The following is a 24,111-nucleotide window of genomic DNA, read 5'->3' on the forward strand; positions in this document are numbered from 1 at the left end:
TTATGCTTCTTTTTGCGAAGGTAAGTCTTATACTCTCTATCGATTTGTGTGTGACGAGATTATGATTGAAACTGTTACATAATGGCTGCGTCTTTGTATTGACATTTCTCGATTCTTTTTCATCCCATGATTCTTTCGGATAACTTTGAATTTTTTATTAGACGAAAACGCTTTCAATACTCTTTTCTTGGCGCAGTTGTTGAGGATTGTAGTTGATTGGAAAGAAATGTTCTGAATAGCGTTCTTTACCTATTGTGTGACTAGAAAGTATCTATCTTAATCAAAACGTAAAAAATACAGGTATAAAAAGGATGATTTTTATCTTAAAATATTTTATACTCATCTACTTTTAAGTGTACAAGTTTACAACTTAATTTTCTTTTCAAATTTCGATTTAAACATTAAAAAGAAAAATAAAACATGTAACATCAGAATAGAATAATTTATTAAAATGTTGATCTAAAACTTCTTCTTGTGGCATGTTTGACTTTTTCAGTAATGAATTGTGAATATTTTAGTACAATTTTTTGGTTGAATATAGTATCTATAATTTTTTTTTGAGTACCAACTTGTAACGATGTTCTGATCGTTTAACAGTTCAAACCGTGGGAGTGTCAATATTTGCGCATCCACTTCTACAACGGGACGGCGTAGGGGGATTTGGAACGGCTATTTAAGGCGTGTAAATAGCGGAATTAGACAGTCTTGTAGCTAGCGCTCTAGGCTCCCTGACTCGCCGGTGTAGTGAACCTGCGAGCCAACCCGGACAGAGAGATTTCCGTATTGAGGATCGTACTCTGTCCCTAACCAAGCGGAACCCATCGGTATTGTGTATTGAACATTACCGCGGATCTGCACAGAGCCAACCGGGACAGAGAGATTTCCGTATTGAGGATCGTACTCTGTCCTTAACCAAGCGGAACCCATCGATATTGTGTATTGAACATTGCCGTGGGTCTGCAGCTAAATATTGTGTTTGCGAATACATTCGGAGCTTTCGCTGAATTGAAGCGAAAGCGAGTATAAATCTCCGCGCGATCGATTTCCCCCATTTCATTTCTTTATTAGTACTAATTAATTTCTTTTCTTTTATGGACGTTCGCCGGGGACTTCATTCATCGCGGGATCCAGACGGGGACGTAGAATTCATTTTATTTTCATTTATTGTATAAGTATACAACGTAAAATTCCTTTTTATTTTTATTTATTGTATATATGTTAAATTAATAGATTTATTTTTATTTCAAACCTGTGTTTTACTGAGTCTGTCGCCCCGAAAGAGCTACCCATCACAAACTAGAATTTTATACAAATGGTCCATTTCAAAATATTTGAATTAAAATATTTGTCGACATGTTTATACATTGATTGTAAGTCAACGGTATAAAACTATTATATATGTCACACTAATAAATTTTAAAAATAGACAGGAAGCGAGGGCCAGAAAGGAGAAGACACTCGTGGCTCCAAAATCTGAGGAAGTGGTTCGGGCTCACATCGGTCGAACTATTCAGAAGCGCCGCAAACAAGATCAGAATTGCCATGTTAATAGCCAACGTTCGCAACGGACAGGGCACTTGAAGAAGAAGAAGAATAGATTTTAACGTTGAACATTTGATGGTCCTCGTCGGAGTATAAAAAGAACGGTTGACTCTTATCCTGCGCGGAAGCACACTTGTATACCTTTACGAAGGGAGTTGTACGTAAACCTATAAGTTGATCGTAATCCATATCTGCAAGGTATGTTGTCGACTTGGGTTAGTATATACAGTGCATTCCGTATGTTTTGTAAACATAATCAGGGGAAATTGGGAGACCGGAAGTACAATTAAAACTTTCAAAATAAATTACTTGTTCATCGTAGATAAAATACAGTATGCAGCTCATTACGGTTTCTGCACGTGTGGTAGTCTTAAATCGTTAAGATTTATATATGAATGCAATATAAAAATAATTGTTATTAGTTTATAAATCCATAACTTATAATCGTATATCTCAGGAAGAAGTACCTATTTAATAGTAACATTGTACAAAAACTATTTTTCTTTTTCAAAATTTTTGTAATCCATAAACACTTTTTCTTTATGTACCTCGATTAAACTAACATTTTCTCCATTTACATATACCCTTATCCACCGCGACTATCTAACTTTTATTCTTACAAAAGAAGTTGAATAAAGAGAAAGAACTTCCCCGTGTAAAACTTGGAGGCGCTGTCTCTTTATACTGGAAGATTAAATAAAGTGGTGAAACAATGTCATTTCTACTTCTTTGCCTGGAATTTTCTTTCAACCGGGCTTCGGCTCAAGAACACTTCAAGTTTTACATCACTTCAAAAATTCTTAGAGACGATTTTGTAACGGTGTTTTGTGCTGCGCCAGAAAAACATTAGCCAGAAAAGGTATGCGTCGAGATCAAAGTGAAGTTGGAGAGATAAGATTTTAAGAAATGTGAGTGATATTGTTTTAAAAAAGGTAAAAAGTGTTTTGTTAATTAGGCAATAATTCAATTAAAAGTCTATTTAAAATTTTTCTAGCGCAATGTAATATTTTCTTTTTATTTTGCTTTCTCCTTCTTTCTTACTTTCTTCGCGTAAATGTGTTTACAATTCCGTTCACGCAATGGTAGTTATATTTCACCGATAACTAATTACTACACACCGGTATACTGAGGAAATTTTAGCGAATCACGTAGTACCCTTTTCTTAATATATCGGCGATCATTTTCTATTAATGCAAGATAATGCTCGACCCCGCTCTGCAATGTTTGTCACGCAATATTTAGACGAAGTTGGTATTAATAAAATGAACTGGTTAGCGTGTTCGCCAGATCTGAACCCAATAGAGCACGTTTGGGACATGCTTGGTAGAAATATTAGAGGCCGCGAAGTAGCACCAGCCTCAATTAACGAACTTCGCTTGGCTCTAGAAGAGGAATGGCAAAACATCCAGCAATATGATATTCGCAACCTCATAGACAGCATGAGTCGATGTTTACAGGCAGTTATAGAGGCTAGGGGAGGCAATACAAAGTATTAAGTTATTTTTTAGTAGTTTTTCTTGATTTGCCTAATTAGGTTAAGTTACATTTAAATTGTTTTTTATGTTTTGTTATTATTATCATTGTTCAGTACAACCAAAATCATGTCGTCGCTTTTAATCATTATTTAAATACAGTGCTTCTAAGATGTCGATATGACATTCCTTCGATGTCAGTCACCAAAGCCCCCATCATCGTATTACAAGTTAATACAAAATATAATGATAATAATAGGAAAAGTCGTAAATTGTGGGTGGCAAAGTCATTTCGCTCTTAAAAATGAATAAATCCATATTTTCATATTAAATGAAAAATATGATACTTAGAAGACATAGTTGCAACTAAAAAACAAGGTGTTTCAAAGTTAGGATAAAAAACTACCTTTCGATTAATCCCGTATAATAAGTCAAATACAAAATTTTGTTAAAAAACTTATATACATATATATTTAGAGATTCTACAGTATTTATTGCCTTCCCTCGCTCAACCGTTTCCATCTCTCTCTGTTGTTCCATTCTCCATCGTTTAGTCCTCTCTTACTCATGGCGTCGTCTACTTCGTTCCTCCAGGATTTTCGGGGTCGTCCTCTTTTCCTCCTTCCTATGGGGCTCCATTCGGTTATTCTTTTTATCCATCTGCTGTCGCTAGCTCTTCTTACATGTCCATACCACTTTAGTGTTTTTTGTTCTATATATGTTAGTATGTCTGTTTCTATTGATGTCCTTTGCTTTATTTCGTCATTACTTCTCCTATCCATTTTACTACTATACTTAAATAAAATATATAAATTTTTACTACTACTTACTATACTTAAATAAAATATATAAATTTTTACACCGTGTGGTAAAAAAATCATTAAAATAGGGCTAAAAATAAAAAAACTGAATTACTTTAAATTTGACCAAAACTTTCTCTGTTGCGTTTTTTTTGCATCTGAGTGTATTTTATTATGGACCATATCAAAGTATCGACATATCTCGCAGGTAACAAAAAAACAGATTGACTTTCTAAACGAGAGCCGAACAAACCAATCGCACCAACTGTGAGTCTGAAAGATTGTAGTAGACTGGATTCGAGAAAGTTGTGAGAGATATTGAGAGAATCCCAAAAATAAAACACAGGGTAAAATCTTAATTGGTGTTCCATGCACAAATGAAACAGAAAAACTTCTTCATATGAGAAGGAATAAACTGATAACAGTAACGGTAATGTCGATCAGACACGCACAAATAAAAAACTTCCTGACTAAAATAAGTATTTATATTGGAGACCTCAATAATTGCAGACTCTCCAATTAAGGAACCAGAAGCTGTAAAACATATCTTACGCGATTGCGAGGTAGTGCACTTTAAGCGACAATAACTATATGGGTAACCAACAAGAGACCTTGGTATACTTAAGGTACACCAAGCTAAAGACCTGTACAAACTTGTACAGGGTACAAACATTCAGTGATAACGGAAATCTAGGACCAGACGGGCTCAATGAGCAAAAAAACATGACACTATCGTTCTACTTAATTCAGAATTTTTATGTGTTTATATTTATTTTATTATTTATAACGACATATCATATATTAAGACAAGCTTGCTTATACAGTTTTTAGCTTTTGTCTTCTTTATTTTATAGCTCGTTTTGCTTATCTAAAAAGGAACTTAATTAGCTATTATACTACTGTGATTATTAATAATAAAAATAAGATTGATTGTGAATGACATTAGCATGGATTGTCTTCTTTTTCTGCACCTATTAAAGCTTTTTTTAAACAAAAAGAGAAATCAAACGATTTTTACCTGGCGACACCAAATGAATTCAAATTAATACCGTCATTATGCTTTTTTCAAACCTTTAACAAGTTTTGTGTTTATGACATTCTAATCAGCTTTGCGTGAACATAACATTATACCATGTTATTTTGATTTTCTTTTATCTTAAAATATAAATGCGAAAACATATTTAAAAATAATCCCAATATAAAATCCCCAACGGAATGTTTCGGTCGTACAAATTTAAAAGAAAAAACTTAATTAATTTTAATAATACATTAATGCTGGTATTTTTTGACAGACCTCCCTTTCAGGATTAGCATTGGTATTCTCGTTGGCATAATATAAAAAACACTTGTACCATGAAATTCGACATTCACTTCCCCCAACCAAGAATATTGTAACCTCTCACAGGCTTATTCAATTATTCCAAAAGACAGTTTATATCCAATTCAATCTTCTTGCTTTTTCTACCTGTTTTTGGCTTGAGGCTTCCTAATCTAATACACTAAGAAAAGTGTGGATTTAAACGTTTATTAGTCACTAAGAATTCTAGAAGTTGCCTGTTGTCAAGAAAACTGAATTCTTCTTTCACTAAATATTCTATACAATATTTTTATAACACTTGAATACAATTTATTCCTTAGTATAAAGTATTCAGTGAAAAACACGCCACAAGAAATTTATTTTTATTTGCTTGCTTTTGTTTGGTTTTATTCGATTTATCTGTATGTTAATTAAAAATAAACAAATGCAAGATATTTTAAATATAGGATACAAACGAAGTGAAGTTGGAATAACTGCTGATATAGAAATAAAAGACCAATTAAAATGTGTACTTCATCTTCTCTTCTTTGAGTGCTCTCATATCAAAGATTGGATATCATTAAGGCGATTATAATTTTATTTACTGCTGTTTTGAATAATTCGTTAGTGGTACAGCCAAATCACTCTCTTAAATTTCTCATCCAGGATATTCTTCTACGGCATAGATTTCTGCGTCCTTGGATTTTTTTTTGCATACTATTTTGTAGAAATGTGTACTTTTGTCGTCTCATCAGGTGGCCAAAGTATTCAAGTTTTCTTGTTTTTATATTTAGTATAACTTCTGGTGTACTTCATAAAGGACTCTTGAAATGTTGAGTGTGTCTATGCTGCTTAATTTATTCTAATAAAGAATTAAAGAAAAGCTTTCGATGAGTAATAAATAGATATACTTAGATATATTCTATCAGGGAAATTAGCGTTATAGTAGAAGCTGATTTTAGCATTGCTAGGCTTATTTTAGGATATAATGGTTACGTATAAATTACTAGAAATCGCTAATTCTTCTTCTTTTTTCCTCTTTATGAGGAATTATGCTTGTACATTGACGGATTGATACCTCTATGGAAGGTTGTCACTACATCTTTCGCGCGGTCGTCCGATATTTCTTCTGCCGATTGGTGACATATATTTCTATTTTGACGACATGGGTCTTCTCCATTCTGCTTATGTGGAGAATTAATTTTTTTTTTATTTTGAGTCCATTCATTTATACATTACACGTTACATTATCTTCTAATGTCTTCACGTCTCTTTCGATCTTCCAGCGTATTTCCTGCAATTTTTTTCAGTACGCTCATATTCTGCCGTTTCCAAAAGCCTTTGCGTTGTGGCTGTGTCAGATCTTGTGTCAGATTAATGTGTCGGTTTCGCCATATAGTGTTATTAAGGCATCCTGTCAGGCTGCTGACTACTGATTGTTTTAGTTTTCTGAGATGAGATTGTCATACTAAATTCTTTTGCTCTTATTCTAAATCTGTGGACCAGATTTTGCAGACTCTCTTCATCTTGGGCTATCAATATTGCTTCGTTTGCGTAACAGAGTATGTTGATTTCTTTGTTTTCCATTCTGTACCCTTTTCCTTTGTTAACGCTTCTGATGATATCATCCATGACCAAATTAAAGAGCATGGGGTTCAATCAATCCCCTTGTTTTATTCCGCTGCCTATTTTTATAGACTCTATAAGTTGTCCATCTATTTTGACTTTCATTTTGTTGTTTTTGTAGACGTTTTTGATAGTTTCATATAATATTTAGGGGAGTTTCTCTATAAAACACAAGATAAATTACATCTTTGGGTCGTACTCTGTCAAACACTTTTTTAGGTGAATCAGACACAAAAATGCTGGTCTATTATATTCTAGTGATTTCTCAGTAATTTACTTTATAACGAATATTGCATCTGTACACGATCTTCCACTACAAAAACCCTGTTGTTCATCTGCTAAACTTATTCTCTGATTTATTACCACTTATAAAATTTTAGTTGTAAGTTTTAGCGTAGTATTTAACAAGTTTGTGCCTCTGCATAAACTTGATTTTTATCTCCTTTTTTAAATAGTAGAATTAGTTTGCTCGTTCTGGATTCTTCCGCTATTTTATCGTGTTGTATAATTTTATTAATTAATGTTGTTAATTGTTTTGTCATTGCTGCTCCACAATATTTCAGTAACTCGTTTGGTACCCCGTCTTTACCTGCTGCTTTTCTGTTTTTCAGATTTTCAAGTATTTAACTATTTTGCTGGGTGGATCGAGTAGCTCGACAGAACTGTTGTCGGTTCTAAGCCCTGATAAGGATAAGTGAGTCTACAGTCAGGTTAGCACCCTACTGATATAAACCATACAGCTCATAGAAACAGGATTATGCCTCGGATCAGAAATGAAATAGCTAGATAATTTAGTAAAGTAGTAAAAATCTAAATGAAATATATACAATTGTAAATAAGAAAAAAATCAATTGGCATAACTTATAAATAATACTAGTCAGTTCAAAAGAAGTGGCCCTTTTTATATGCTATGGGTACCTCTCCAGGTGGGAGGTCAACGTCGAAACTCGGCGACGTTGTGTGAGTACCGGGCAGCAAAAAATATTTCAACGTGTACTCAAATGTAGGTGATGGCGCCACAAATTCTTGCTTATTTCTTCCGTTTTTCATAGAAACGAATACCTATTTACTTGTAGACCGTGTTTAATTTACAAAATCGCGTTGTTGGGAGATGTAATAAATTAGATAAAGTTAATCTTTTAATTTCCCTTATCTCGAGCATATTAGGGTAAGTAATGATTTTTCCATAGACGTGTGGACAATTGAAGACAAGTGTTCCCTGATTTGATTACAAATATGAATACAGCCAATTTTAACGTGAGAAACTTAATTACTATATAAATGAGAATAAGCCACAATTAACGTTAAAATACGTTTATTGACGTTTCAATTTCCACTTCGGAAATCGTTCTTAAAATACAAACATTAGTAAATTAAAAAAATTGTTACTAATTGTGGCTTATTCCCATTTAAATAGTCATTAATCGAACATGCCACAGGAAAATAGCTTCAGAATAATATAGTGAGAAACTTATACAAGAGAAACAATAAAATATATATATATATATATATATATATATATATATATATATATATATATATATATATATATATAAAGTTATTAAAATAAATATTAAATAAGGTAAAATTTCTCAACAGTAACAAAAAAACTTATGTTTTTACTCTTAATCTTTGGCGAGTGAACGAAAACAAAACGTTTTACCTAACTTTTAATGGACTTAACTGAAAATTGATGATACTAGGGGACGAAGCTTCTAGTACTTGTGAAAGAAGAAGATTACCGGCTTTTGCAGAAGCTGGACCGGTAAATATTTTATTTCTCGCACTTGTATGATTTTTGCCGGTAAAACAAAAAAAACTCCCCACCCTCATGACGAATTCTATCTAGTAGCAAGCGATTAGTCGAGCTCATCGATTCTAATTCACAGAAGCTTGAATCTTAAACCACATTGTCTTTTTTAATATATGCTCAAGACGCAATTTTGTACGAAAAAAAAAATAGATTTAAAGAGGACGCGACTGCTATAATTAAAACTTGTACAAATAAACACCTATAGTAGGTCCTCTCGTTCGGAATTCAAATGATTCTTTTTTGATTATAAAATGCCATTCGACTATTTATGATAAAAACTAACTTTCAAATACATAAGCGGAGGGCATCAAACTAAAATCTTATACAGGGTCGCATAAAAGTTTCTACTTTCTGAATCAAATAAAATTAAAAAAAATAATAAAATATTTTTGAATCGTTACAATGTACACTTTTTATATTAATGATAGTTTGTGTGGATCTATTTCACTGCAAAACTTTAACAAGTTGAAGATCTATTAATCTTAAAGCCAACTTAATACACTCCCCATAAAAATTATGCACATTTATCCAATACCCTTTTTAGGGTTCTGCTTAATGCTTTATATTAAGTGTATAGCAAAGCAATGCCTATATAGTTCTTGCAAAGCAAAGGATCTTATTTTTTTATGAATTTGGAAAATATGTACATATAGACTACACATTCTGCGGGTGGCCCCTCTTTTTTCCAAATGAACCCAATTTTATTTAAAAAATCCTTTTATAAAAAAGGAAGATTTATTTAAAAAGAATCCTTTTGGACTGCATCACAGAACGTTTTCGAAATGATAATTTCATCATCAGTGCTGTTAGTAGGCATACACGAGTGAAGTATTAGTAACAACACCGATGACGGGATTATTATTCCTAAAACCTACCGTGATGTATCCCGAAACGTTTCTTTTAAATAAAAACCTTTTTATAAAGGATTTTTTAAATAAAATTTTTGTGATTTATGGTATTCAGCCGACTACACGATTTTCCTTGTGGATTTTATAATAGCTTTCCTTTTGATCCCGGGCTCTTATTTAGGTCTATTATTGCGTCTACTATATCTGTGTGCTAGTCTAAGAGAAGTATTACAAAAACATTGTTTGTTCGTGACTTTCATTTTGCAGCTCAGCGAGGGTTTTCCATTCCGATATTATACAATCAGCCTCACTTCACAGTATTACTTCACTTGATATCATATACGTAATTTTGTTCTGTTTACTCTTCTTTCTGTTTTCTACTATATTATTAGGTCTCTACTATAATTTAGCAAATAAAATAATAACATGATATTTAATGTAGAGTAACACAGTTGTTATGAATAGGTTGAATGAGATTATTGAAACCAAAGTATGCCTAATAAAACTGAAAGAAAATTGCTTAATTTAACATTTATTCAAAAAAACCCTGGTAGAATTTCAAACGATTCCAATATTCAAGAAAACTTCTAATACATTGCACTGTGGCATTGTAGTTACATAAAACTTTTCCAATTTTATTTTTATTTCCAACACTCCCAGTCAGAGTGTAGTCATTTCAACTCCACTGCGAGGATGAATGTTTTCACGATAAATCCAAATCGCAAAACAGAAGGAAATTCAGATATCTTCAGGGTTGGATTTTAGCATTTATAAATTGTGCAAATACCTAATTGAAATAAAAAGTAATAAAAAATTTGAAAAGATTCATCTCTAAAATTTTAGTCGATCTCAGTAAGGCACAATATATTAAATACAAGAAGTATTAATAGAAACATTTAAATATGTAGTCGAGATAAAAATGTTTAAACATATTACAATACCTTAATATACTAATCCTTTCCCATTTCAACTAGTTATAATTTGGATAAAAAAACTCTGAAAACTTGTTCTTTATGCTGTATATTAAAAACAGTGCTGTTTCTTGCACTTATCTAAATTTTAAAAATTAAATAAAAATACTTTATTGAAGTTTGCCCTCATAATACTTTGAAACCAAACAACACATGTTTTAATCATCGATCCCAAAAAGTACACTTGGCAGAATATCCTAGTAACGGCAAAATTTTTGGCCGAATTGTATGTGTATTCATGCAAATGTTTCGCTGCCTTATAGGAAACTTCTTCATGAGCAGCAAAGATTGCAGGAAATTACGGTTATTTAAATAGTCAAAGCACCTAGAGCTAAAAAGAACTAGAAGGAGGAGGGATTTATACATAGTAACTTAAATACTTCACGTATCACGTGGATGATATTTCACAATTGAATCATATTTTAGAGAAAGTATTGCTGGTGAATAAAAATAAGGAGAAAAAAATACTTACCAACTACTGTCATTTTCTGGTGATCGGTAACTGTTTCGAAAAACGGTGCTTCCCCGGATACTTCGCATCTGTACATGCCTGTTGACGAAAGTTGAACTGAAGATAAAACCACCACGCTTTCTGTCGAATTGTGCATCTGTAAATAAAATAATTAATGCATAACTAACATATAAACTAATATAGTAGATATATCAAAAAGATGTCATTAATAATGACATTAGTATCCGATTACCGACCACATTAATAGGACTTTTGTAGGATATCACTTAGTTGAAATAGTTTTTTTATCGTAAATATCTGAAAACATATTTAAACATAAATGAAACACTACATAAAACGCTATATAGAAAAGGTAAAGGCGATTAAATAATAAAAGTAAAAATGTAATGACGTGTCTTGCAAAATAGGAAAATAAAAACGGAAAAAGTTGGAAACCTTACACACTGTCAACTGTTGAAGGTCTCAGTCAGATAAGAGGAGAAAAAAAAAAACAAAGCTAGATGTTACCATTCCATACATTAGCGAAAACGTTTCGTTTTGTAATTGCAAAACAGCATCAGTCCAAATCTGCAAGGGTAATACTCTTTTAGAAGGATTTGTAAAGCTATTTAAATTAAAAGGTCAAAAAGTGACCTCTCATGCTGATAGAAATGAGAATAGTAATGAAAAAATTAAAAAGAAAAAGACAGTTAAGATTTGATTTCACGTACAGTGCGTCTATGCATCCGCTTATATGTATTTCGGCCTAATAAGCCTCTTCAGAACGGCTTTCACAGTCGCTCTGAACGTGAAAATAAATCTTTTCTGTCTTAGGAAGCAACTCTAACATGGCTTCATATAGACGCAAATAGCGACATCTGATATTAAAATCCGTAAACTAATTTTGCTTAAATCTGGCACAGATTAAAGCAAAATTCTGAATTTTGTTTCGAAAATTAGTTTACGGTTTTTAATATCAGATGTCGCTATTTTCGTCTATACGTTAGAGTTGCTTCCTATGACAGAAAATATTTATTTTCGCGTTCAGAGCAACTGTGAAAGCCGTTCTGAAGAGGCCTATTAGGCCGAAATACGTATAAGTGGATGCACAGGCGCCCTGTATGTGAAATCAAATCTTAACTGTCTTTTCCTTTTTATTCCCATATACTCTGTATAAGTACTAGAAACCAATTCGCTAAGAATTTTGCTTAGTTGAGGAGATATGTTGTGGAATGCAATTTTTAGATTCCCCATGTCTCTAGTAACATCTTTATCAACGTCTGTTTGGTCTTACAATCCTTAGAAGGCACAGATTAAAGCAAAAATCTGAATTTGGTTTCGAAAATTAGTTTACGGTTTTTAATATCAGATGTCGCTATTTGCGTCTATACGTTAGAGTTGCTTCCCATGACAGAAAATATTTATTTTCGCGTTCAGAGCAACTGTGAAAGCCGTTCTGAAGAGGCCTATTAGGCCGAAATACGTATAAGCGGATGCACAGGCGCCCTGTATGTAAAATCAAATATTAACTGTCTTTTCCTTTTTATTCCCATATACTCTGTATAAGTACTAGAAACCAATTCGCTAAGAATTTTGCTTAGTTGAGGAGATATGTTGTGGAATGCAATTTTTAGATTCCCCATGTCTCTAGTAACATCTTTATCAACGTCTGTTTGGTCTTACAATCCTTAGAAGGCACAGATTAAAGCAAAAATCTGAATTTGGTTTCGAAAATTAGTTTACGGTTTTTAATATCAGATGTCGCTATTTGCGTCTATACGTTAGAGTTGCTTCCCATGACAGAAAATATTTATTTTCGCGTTCAGAGCAACTGTGAAAGCCGTTCTGAAGAGGCCTATTAGGCCGAAATACGTATAAGTGGATGCACAGGCGCCCTGTATGTGAAATCAAATCTTAACTGTCTTTTCCTTTTTATTCCCATATACTCTGTATAAGTACTAGAAACCAATTCGCTAAGAATTTTGCTTAGTTGAGGAGATATGTTGTGGAATGCAATTTTTAGATTCCCCATGTCTCTAGTAACATCTTTATCAACGTCTGTTTGGTCTTACAATCCTTAGAAGGCACAGATTAAAGCAAAAATCTGAATTTGGTTTCGAAAATTAGTTTACGGTTTTTAATATCAGATGTCGCTATTTGCGTCTATACGTTAGAGTTGCTTCCCATGACAGAAAATATTTATTTTCGCGTTCAGAGCAACTGTGAAAGCCGTTCTGAAGAGGCCTATTAGGCCGAAATACGTATAAGCGGATGCACAGGCGCCCTGTATGTAAAATCAAATCTTAACTGTCTTTTCCTTTTTATTCCCATATACTCTGTATAAGTACTAGAAACCAATTCGCTAAGAATTTTGCTTAGTTGAGGAGATATGTTGTGGAATGCAATTTTTAGATTCCCCATGTCTCTAGTAACATCTTTATCAACGTCTGTTTTGCCTCGCAATTCTTAGAAGGTACAGATTAAAGCAAAATTCTGAATTTGGTTTGGAAAATTAGTTTATGGATTTTAATTAAAAAATTACTTACGTGAGAAGTAATACAATATCGATGGTAATTACAGCTATCAGTTTTTTAATATCTAATTACCATCCTAGTTACCATTAATATAGTATCACTGCTCATGTTTGTAATTTTTTAAATATTATTATCCTTTTTATCAATATGAGAGGTCACTTTTTGGACTTCTCTTCTAATTAAAAGAGTTTCACTAAATTTGGACTAATGCTGTTTTGTAATCACAAAACGAAACGTTTCCGGTAATATATGGAATAGTAACATCTAGCTTTGTTTCTTTTCTCCTCGTATCTGACTAAGACCTTCAAGAGCGAAGTAAGGTTCTTTTCAATATTAAGTAGCTAAGGGAGAATGAAACGCAAACATTTTTACTGCATGACACCTCAGTTTATTTTAATCTGAAATTTTGCTATTTTCAAACGTCAAATTGTGTTCTTAATCACAAAAGTGCTGCTTATTTAATACCCTTGTCTCAAGAATGATCACACTTTATATTTACACAAATTATGATCAGTTACTTACTTGACATTACACACTCTGGACTCCACTCAATATTAAATATTATTTCATATTAACACTTTATAATACATATAAAAATGTTAATAATTTCTTTCCTTACACCACAAGCGTGATTTGTTACAATATTTGATTAAATAATAGCATATATAACGCTGTATCATATTTGCGAATAAAAATTTATTGCTAAATGGCATATTTGTTGGTATAAATTTGTGACATTACGGTTTCCCACTATCTAGTAGAATAATTCTAGACAAATAGTAAAAGAACATTTTTATCAACGTTCCAACTTTCAAACTCGAAGCAATCGTATAATCGCTTTGAACAGATACAGAATACATATAAAAATGTTAATAATTTCTTTGCTTACACCACAAGAGTGATTTGTTACAATATTTGATTAAATAATAGCATATATAATGCTGGATCATATTTGTGAATAAAAATTTATTGGTAAATGGCATATTTGTTGGTATAAATTTGTGACATCACGGTTTCCCAATATCTAACAGAATAATTCTAGACAAATAGCAAAAGAAAATTTGTATCAACGTTCCACCTTTCAAACTCGAAGCAATCGTATAATCGCTTTGAACAGATTGTTTAGTATTTATTTCGGTATTCAATATATATCTTTCATAATCAATCTGTATGATGTAATCCCGATACTGTCTTTTTTTGCAAATGCAAAACCGATAAATTCAGGGGTCTTGCTTTGCATATCTAAATCCGTATTAACGTCACTCAACGTGTCGAAAGCAATCATTCACGGCAATCGAAGCGTCAGTCATGTGACGCAGAAGATGAAAGTAACACCGATTTATACGAGTGTAATATTATTTTTAGCTACGGTATATATTCTGGAAAAAAATATAGCGTAAAATACTGCATTTTGATTTGGTTTAAAATTAAGCATTTACCATTCATGTGTAAAATAGAATAACCCAGTTAGATACATTTTATATTTTATTTCGTAACAGACTCTCATACTTTAAAATACTTTAACTTTGATAGTGTGAGCTATTAGTTAAAAAAAGGTTAATGTGTAAAATAGAAAAATGAGGATTTTTAAAATAACTTAAAAACTATTTTCAGTGAGTATTTTCAACTGTTTTTTCAACTATAGTACTTAAAGTAAGTTAATTTGTGATTTATATTAATATCGGTTAATAATTTATTTAACATAAGCCTATCGTAAATAATTCCATTGCATCCACTCTTGAGCAGCAACCTGAATACAGTTTGCTGGATGTGCTTGATGTCGTCCGATCAGTTTGTTGGAAGACGTCCCCGATTACAATAAGTATCGTGTGTAGGTCTCCATTCTAAAATTTTCTTGGTTCATCTTACATCTTTGACTTTGGAAACATGTCGTGCCCAATTCCATTTTGGTGGTGTAATTCTTTTAACTGTGTCCGTAACACCAGTTTTTCTCCTAATTATTTGATTTGAAACTCTGTCTCTGTCTAAAGAGTTCTCTTAGTTTTCCGTAAGCTGCCCGTGTTAGTCCTATTCTCCTGTTTAACTCTGTTGTTTAATTGTCTCTTAATAATTGAATTTCGTGACCCAGCTATTTATAGGTATACACTTTGATTTGCGTGCCATTAGTTGAAATGTTTTTGGCCTATACAAGGTTGGTCATGTATTCTGTTTTGGAAAAGTTAATTTTAAGGCCAACTCTTAAGAGAAGAGACTGAAGGTCTTAAAAAATTTGGCAGGCATAATCTACCCAGTCTGCAATAACGGTGTGGTTTGCAAACCTCAACTTGTTCAAAAACTACGCATTTATGTTGACTCCAATATATTCCCAATTATGATTTCCCATAGCTCTCTCTCTTGTCGTTTCTCCATTACTGAGGATCGTGATTTCTTCCAATATTCTTAACAATTTTTCTCCATTGGTCTCTATCTTCGCTCTGGGAGCTTCGCAGAAAGAGTTTCCAGCTGAATTCTTAATTTGGACAAACCATCTAGTTGGTCATCGTGTTCTTGATCTTCTCCCTGAAACGTTTCCAGAAACAATTGATCTCTCCAAACTATCGTCACCTCTGCAAACCACGTGACCGAAAAATTGGAGAATACGTTGCAGACATATTGTGGACAGACTTTTTTAATCTCGAGTTGGTTAAAATGAAAACGTTTGTAAAATCGGTAAGATAGTTTCGAAACAAATTCAGATTTCTGCTTTAATCTGAACCTTCTATAAATGCAAGGTATAACAGACGTTGATAAAGATGTTAATGGTGTCTATTATGTCTATTAACATCTTTATCAACGTCTGTTATACCTTGCATTTATAGAAGGTTCAGATTAAAGCAGAAATCTGAATTTGTTTCGAAACTATCTTACCGATTTTTCTATCAGATGTCGCTATTGCGTCCATAACAAAGCCATTTTATTGTTGCTTCCTAAAAAACAGAGAAGATTATTTTTCACGGTAAGAACGGCTATGAATAACTGTTCTGATGAGACTTATTATGATGAGACACATAGACGCTTTGAACGTGAAATCAAATCTTTGCTGTCTTTTTTATTTTATTCGGATCTACTCTGTATGAGTACAAAAAACAAATTCGTTATGGATTTCTGCTTAGTTGATAGACATGTCGTGGAATGCAAATTTTAGATTCCCCATGTCTCTATTAACATCTTTATCAACGTCTGTTATACCTTGCATTTATAGAAGTTTCAGATTAAAGCAGAAATCTGAATTTGTTTCGAAACTATCTTACCGATTTTTCTATCAGATGTCGCTATTGCGTCCATAACGAAGCCATTTTATTGTTGCTTCCTAAAAGACAGAGAAGATTATTTTTTACGTTAAGAACGGCTATGAATAACTGTTCTGATGAGACTTAATAAGTCGAAATACGTATCAACAGATACATAGACGCTTTGAACGTGAAATCAAATCTTTGCTGTTTTTTTTTTTTTCATTTTGAAAACGTTTGTCTTATGAGCCGTCCAAGGTGTGCGCAGCATTCTTCTCATAGCATTTTGTAATAAAACCGTGAATAGTTTATGAGAGATGGTGTCTCCTTGTCTAATACCCTTCTCCAAGGAAAATTTATTTGAGTCGCCATAGTACAGTGTCACTGCAGCACTATTATATATATTCCGAAGAAGAGTTATATACCTATGATCAATACTGCACTTTGAAAGAGCTTTTAACATGAAGCTATGCTGAACTGCATTAAATGCTTTCTCAAAGTCTTAAAATATTAATAGCAGATGGCTGTTTTATTCAATAACTTTATCTATCAAGGATTTTATTACATATAGGTGGTCATTCATTTTAAAGCCACTCCAAAATCCGGCTTGCTCTAGTGGTTGGTGAAAATCTAGCTTACTAGGTCCCAATCTGTTAGTAATTTTTCTTATAAAGAGCTTATATAAATAAGTTAACAAGCTGATAGGTCTGTGGTTTCCAATTTTTGTGACATCTCCTTTTTTATGCAATATTATCATATTGCCACTATTCCATTTTTCTGGTGTAATTCCTTCAAAGAAGGCATTATAAATGTTTTTTAAAGCTTTTATCAGCCATTTGCCTCCTAAATTTATCATTTTACTTACAATGTCATCTTCTGCAGATATTAAAATTTTCTTTTCCATCTCAGATGCTTTTAACGCTGGTCTAATATTCTCTTGATATATTTGGAAGTTCATCCGTTCCTTGATTTTGTATTGATATAATTTCTACCTCTGGAATATAAGCATGTCGACTATATAATGCTGTATCGTGCTCTTTAATGATTTTCAAGATTTCTTGTTATTTATATATGGCATGTCCTTGTTTATTTTTTAACTTAAAAATATTCCTTGCTCCTATCCTCAACTTACATTTTAGAACTTCTAGGCTTTTGTTTTTTTTTGTTTTTTCTATGATATTAGCTATTTCTTAAACAGGTTCTTATGTCTTTTCTAAAGGATTTTGAAATTGTTTTGTTTAAACTCCTTGGCTCTGCAGTATTAGTTGTGGACATATCTTTCATGTTCCTTTATTTTTGCTATAGTTTTCTTGTTTACTCGGTGAATATTTTATTTTTCTAAAAATTTTGAATAAAATCCTTTATAAAAAGGTATATAAAAAACCCAGTTGGGCTATGTTAAATTGGCAAAACGTTTTCGGAATAAGTATTCCATCATCAGTACCAAGTTAATACATGGATGTAGCCACTAAATATGGGGTTAAAAACCCTTTAAAAATTGCTAATTGAAATTTAGTTTACATTATGTTTGTTTTACAATTTAGATGGTAAAGTTACCGTTGGATTGGTAACATGGTGACATATGACTCTGCAATAAGTTGCAAGTCCTGAGACGGTATGTCTACGAGGACTTCAATAAAGCAACGTTTTGCCAATTTAACATAGCCCAACTGGGTTTTTTATATACCTTTTTATAAAGGATTTTATTCAAAATTTTTAATATATGGTATACAGCCAAACACAGGAACTTAGTTTCCTTGTGGATTTTATTTTTCCTTGTTTGCTTTGCTTGGCACTTCTTATTGGCCTTTATAAGGTCGCCCACAAACATTTCGATGAGCTGTTCAATATTGGTTTTATCTTGCACGTCTTTCTGCAGGTTACTGTCTATTGCCGAAACCTAAATCTAGACAAAACTTTTAATAAACAAAATGGTAGTAACATAAAGAGGAATGGAGAGATCAATGTTAGGAGTCACCAGAAAAAACAGAATATGCCACTCTGAATAGTTCGATTGATATGCATTCATACCATTCCCTTAAGTTACCCAACCATGAAATACTTATCCTCCCTACACTTCTCTTGGCCTGGATTTTCCCTTGCATAATTAATTGAAGTATGTTGTATCTTTCATTATGTATGACATGCCCCAGGTATTGCAGCTTTCGTGTCTTGATTGGTTTCCAATATTTTCATTCTTTTGTTGACTCTTCTCATGACTTCGTTGTTTTTTACATGCTCGGTCTATGATATCTTCAGGATTCTTCTATACACCCACAGTTACAATGCTTCCAACTTTTTAGTAGTCGACGTGTTAAGCGTCCATGCTTCTATTCCTTAAAGCAGAGTCGAGAAAATATAACATCTTGTCAGCCTAACTCTCAAGTCTAATTTCAGTTCTCTTGCACATAGTACCTTTCTCATTTTATTAAAGTTTGTTGATTTGTCTTTGGAGTAATCGTTTGTGTGATTAATTATTGTGCCAAGATAATTGTAGTTTTCAACTTAATCTAAAGTTTTACCGGAAATGGTCAGGCTTTAATCATTATTTTGGGTTTTTGATATCCTCATAAATTTAGTTTTCTTGAAGTTTATTGATAATCCATATTCTTCTCCATAGTCAACTACCTTGTTCATTAAATTTTGGAGGTCTTGGGGGTTGTCTGCTATTCTGATAGTATTGTCCACATATCTAATATTGTTAATTGGTGTTCCATTGACATTTATTCCTGCTGCTTCTTCTTCTCTTTTGATAATTTCTTCAGAGTATGCATTAAATAAAAGTGGTGACAATACACACCCCTGTCGCAGTCCTCTTTTAATTTCGAACTCTTCTGATGTGTGTTCAATAATGCGTATAAAAACAGAATATCGAATGCCAACATAAGACAAAGAAAAATGATAGATTAAATATTAAATGGGATAGGTAGGTCACAAATTGAATAATCGAAATACGTTAGAACAAAAGACCAAAGCGCAATAAAAGTAGAGGTAGACCAACCAGATAGTACGACGATAGACAAAGGATAACAAGCAACTGGATAAACAGCTCTTAAGAACATGTGAAAGAAGTTGGTGAGGGCCTATGTTCAGCAGTGGACAAAAATGGCAGACTGATGAATACTTAATAAATACTTCTATAACTGACCAAAATGTAATGATATTAACCTCATGGTAGGGTCCAAAGTAATTTGCCATGATACAACTACATCTACAAGGTTTACTAAACTGTAAGATTGCCGTTAATTAAATAACTTTTCAGTTCTGCTTTTTTCTGCTTGTACATTTCTACATTTCTACTCTGCCATGTTAGATCTATGGTATAAATCAAAATTGCTTTAGCTATCATAGTTTTTTTTAATTTACTTTTTTAAGTAAAGCCCATTTGGGGCTTACATTTATCGCCTAAATAACTGGATTAGGGCAGCTTGACATAAAATGGTTTGTTATACCTGTACATAAAATATCTAGCCAGAATGTATTTTATAGATTTTTTTGGAAATAATGATAAAAAATTTCTTAACAAATTTATAAGTTAAGCAAACTTTTAGAATAAGACATTTTTATATTTTAAATTTGATTTTATACATATTAGTCTCAATCCAATCTGGCACCAGTTATTACCAAAAGAAAATTTATTTTCCAACACCTGACTGTGATAAATCTCGTCTAATGAAAATATTAATTTTTCATCCGTGCTTGGAAAGTGTTACAAAAATACAGATAACCACCACTTCCAGTTTCGTCTAATGATAATGTTTTTCTGGTTGTCGACTGACAAATGATTTATTTTTCTGTTTACTTCTCGAATATATTTTTATCGAAAGAACTCAGTCGTAATTTACTAAAAGCGTTTTATGTTCATTTTTTTGGATTCGCTCATTGTTACCTGCACCATTGTTATTTTCTATTTTATTCAGCAAATATATCGTACGCGTATATAAAGCTTTATAATTGAAAATTGGGTTTTGTAAAAGTTTCTATAACTTTTCGAAAATAACTGCAAATAATTTTTGGTTTTGCCAACTTTTCTATGTATATTAAAACTATGCATTAACGAACATGTATTATTACGGCTTGTTCTAAACTTTAAAACATAAAAAAATACATAAGTAAACGTCAAAAAAATCTGAAGAAAAATTCATCTCCCATTTCCTTCTGATGCCATAAACCTAAAATCTTTTTTCTAATCCATCAACTTCTGCTCATATTGTATGTACAGTGCACGCTCTACTGATATAAGGTCTACTACCATCGCATAGGGAGTATCTGAAATGTCAAAGTAAAGATAACTGGGGATGAAATGTCGCCTCTATTTAGGAGGGTTGCTTTCGATAAGTTTCACTATCAGGTTTGTCGAGGCTAAAGCTCAGTGGCCTGTCAAAATAGGGAATTTATGTAATAAACCTTCTTATGATTTGAAGTATTGACAATATAGGATTTAACAACTGAAAAGTATGTTTTATAAAAATAGAAATTTTTTACACATCATGTTTTAATTTCTAAAATAATATTAGGTTAGAATTCAGTGCAGAAGCGTTTGAAAATGATAAAAAGTTAAGAAAATAGCAACAGGATGGAATTCGTTGTAAAACAAAAAAAATATTACAAAAATTAAAGCAAAAATATGAAAAATTGCTAGATGCGCTAGTTTTTAAGGGTAAAAACACTTTATTCTGATTTCCGGCGTAACTACAACTCCAGTGGAAAAAGTTAAACGGCAAAGTTGTATAAAGTAAAAACACCTACAACTTGTGTATTCACACTTTGTTCACATAACCTCAATATTAATGCGAAAAATTCAAATACCCGAGTTTTTGGTTTCTTTTATTTTTATCTTCCAACAAAATTTTTTTTCAAAAATTTACCTTTTTATGTCATAAACATACTGTAATTTTTTATTTAAAGTATTTTTTCCCTTATTTGGAATTAATATCGAAAAGAAATCCCCATTTTCAATTGAAAATTATTACCCCAAGGTGTCTGATTTTTTTTTAGAAAGTGGATGCTTTTTTTTGCTTTTTAAAATCTCTACTTTCTGATAGTTAAAAAAATATAATTTACTATGACCAATTTTTTAAAAACATTCAAAGAAACGGAAAAACGGAAAACAAGAAGATTTTAAAAATAACTTAAACAAAATTGGAGAATGATGATACATTGTTACATGAATTATTAGAACTCTTTTAGATACTTTTCCAAAACCAATTTTTTTTGGAATTTTGGAATTTCAATACTTACAGTCATAAATAAAAAAAAATTCTGTTTTTAAAAGTGTTCCAGATACAAATATTTCATTTCAAAAACTAAAATCCTGTATTTGCATTTTTATTCTTAGTGGATACCTATCTAAGTGTTTTAATCTCTGATTTCTCTAACATTTTTAGCGTTCTTACAATTTCTACTTAGTTATCTTTCATTTCACGATCAGGAATTATACCAACTCCGGTACTAGTAGTATTTTTTTATACATTCCACAATTTGTAACCTTTACTTGGTTCTTCCGCACTTTCTTCTTGCCACCTAGTCTCTTTCCGCCTACTCTGCTTCTTGTAAGCGCATCTATCAAGTGCATACTCTTATTATTAAGACTATATTATAACATATTAGGACCCTATTCTAACTTTTGGAACTTATAATAGTATTCCGTCTGAAATAACCCACACCCGGAAATGCTAACGGATGCACAATTTGCTTCGGAATATTTTACCTCAGAAGATGTCATCATTTCAGTATAATTTTTGGTCCTGAAAAGATCAATTACAACAAGTAGTAGATCAAGTCGCAGGGAAGATGATAATATTGGGGGATTTTAACGCTCTAATAGGCAATCAAGCAATACCTGGAATTAAGCAAAAGCATACGAGGATGTCAAAAACGAAAATGAAGAACTGATGATAAATTTCTGCACAAATAACGAACTAAGAATAAATAACACATTTTTTGACCACAAAAACCAACACCAATATATATTTAGTAACACCCGTGGACAAAGATCTATGATAGATTATGTTATACCCATCAGAGATATACATCCATCAAAAATAATCGACGTAAAATGCCTCAACTCAGCAGATGTAGGCCTCTAGCGACCATAGCCTAGTATTATCTAAAATAAGAATCATCCTGCAATACTTTCCACCCAAGAGAGCGGCGCCAACACAAACAAAAATCAAAGTCAAAGGACTAAATACGGAATCCACGGAATACTTATACAGAAAAAGAATATCAGAGCAGATCGCTAGGCAAGAAATATTTGAAAACGATAATATCGAGGAAAGCTGGGAAAAACTTAAAAATAACACATTTAACGCAGCAACAGATCACTTAAAGAGATAAAAAAGTAACTAACACTAAATATAAAAAAAGAAAACACTATGGTTTAGAGAGGAAGTGAAGACAAAATGTTAAGAAAAGAAGTAAGCCTTTGTGCAATACAGAACACAACAAACACAACAGGTATACAACTACTATAAACGAATCAGAAATGAAACAAATACTTTAGTTAAACAAATAAAAAGGAAACACTGGCAAAGCTTCTCAAAACAGATGGGGAAGTCGTGCCGGAACATAAAAAGAAATACGAAGAATGATCAGAGGCCAAAGAAAACAGATGTACGTAACACATTTAGAAGGAAACATGGGTAGACTACTTTCGTTCCCTATTTGTTAAAGATGATAATAATGAACCACCAACACCAAAGGCGACGACAAACTAAGAAATAAATATTGAAAAAGAAGAGGTAAAGTAATCATAGAAAATAGCTCCAGAACAATCATTTAGGAAATTAAAAAATTTAAAACCAGCAGAAGAGCAAACACATAATAACGAACGAAGTCCTAAAGTACGGACGACCAGATCTGACCAAACAAGAATTAAAACTAATTAAAAAAATAATAGAACAAAACAGAATTCCTCAAGAGTGGAGATCAAGCATCCGAATACCTGTCTTCAGAAAGGGAGACAAATCGGACCTGGAAAATTACAGAGGAATTAATTTATTAAACACAACACTAAAATTAACAACCAAATTGATAACAAATAAACTGAATGAAATTATAACACTAGCAGAAGATCAACAAGGTTTAAGGTCGAGAAGATCATGCACGGACGCTATATTTATAATGAGGCAAGTGCAAGAGAAATCATTAGAATACAACAAATCGACATATCTTTGTTTCGTGGACCTTAAGAAGGCATTTGCCCGGGTCAAATTAAAAGACGTTATCCACTTACTGTACGTATAAGAGATACCTCTAGGAATAATCAAAACAATTGAAAGTAGCTATCAAAACAACACAATAAAACTAAAAGTAAAAAAATTTATGGCAAGACACTATGGAAGAGAGCTAGAATTACAGATATACGACGTCGATGTTTGGTGGAGAACATCAAGAACTGGGTAAGAAATGGAAGAGTAGAATGAAACGGTCATATAAGCTGAATGACAACAAATAGAGTAGTAAAGACGGCAAGAGACGGTTCCCAAATAGGAAGACGATCAGTAGGAAGGCCACGAAAACGAT

At 32.4% G+C, this 24,111-nt stretch overlaps 1 protein-coding gene across 1 annotated transcript in view; it reads right to left on the reverse strand.

The window, feature by feature from the left end:
* LOC140437921 (uncharacterized) overlaps positions 1 to 24,111 on the reverse strand; it is a 224,775-nt gene that overhangs the window by 152,264 nt on the left and 48,400 nt on the right. Inside the window, exon 3 of the mRNA XM_072527709.1 lies at positions 10,842 to 10,977. Coding sequence (XP_072383810.1) covers positions 10,842 to 10,977 — 136 coding nt within the window. The remainder of the gene's footprint in view (positions 1 to 10,841; positions 10,978 to 24,111) is intronic.

The sequence above is a fragment of the Diabrotica undecimpunctata genome, chromosome 3 (assembly GCF_040954645.1).
Source record: "Diabrotica undecimpunctata isolate CICGRU chromosome 3, icDiaUnde3, whole genome shotgun sequence".
Lineage (NCBI taxonomy): Eukaryota > Metazoa > Arthropoda > Insecta > Coleoptera > Chrysomelidae > Diabrotica > Diabrotica undecimpunctata.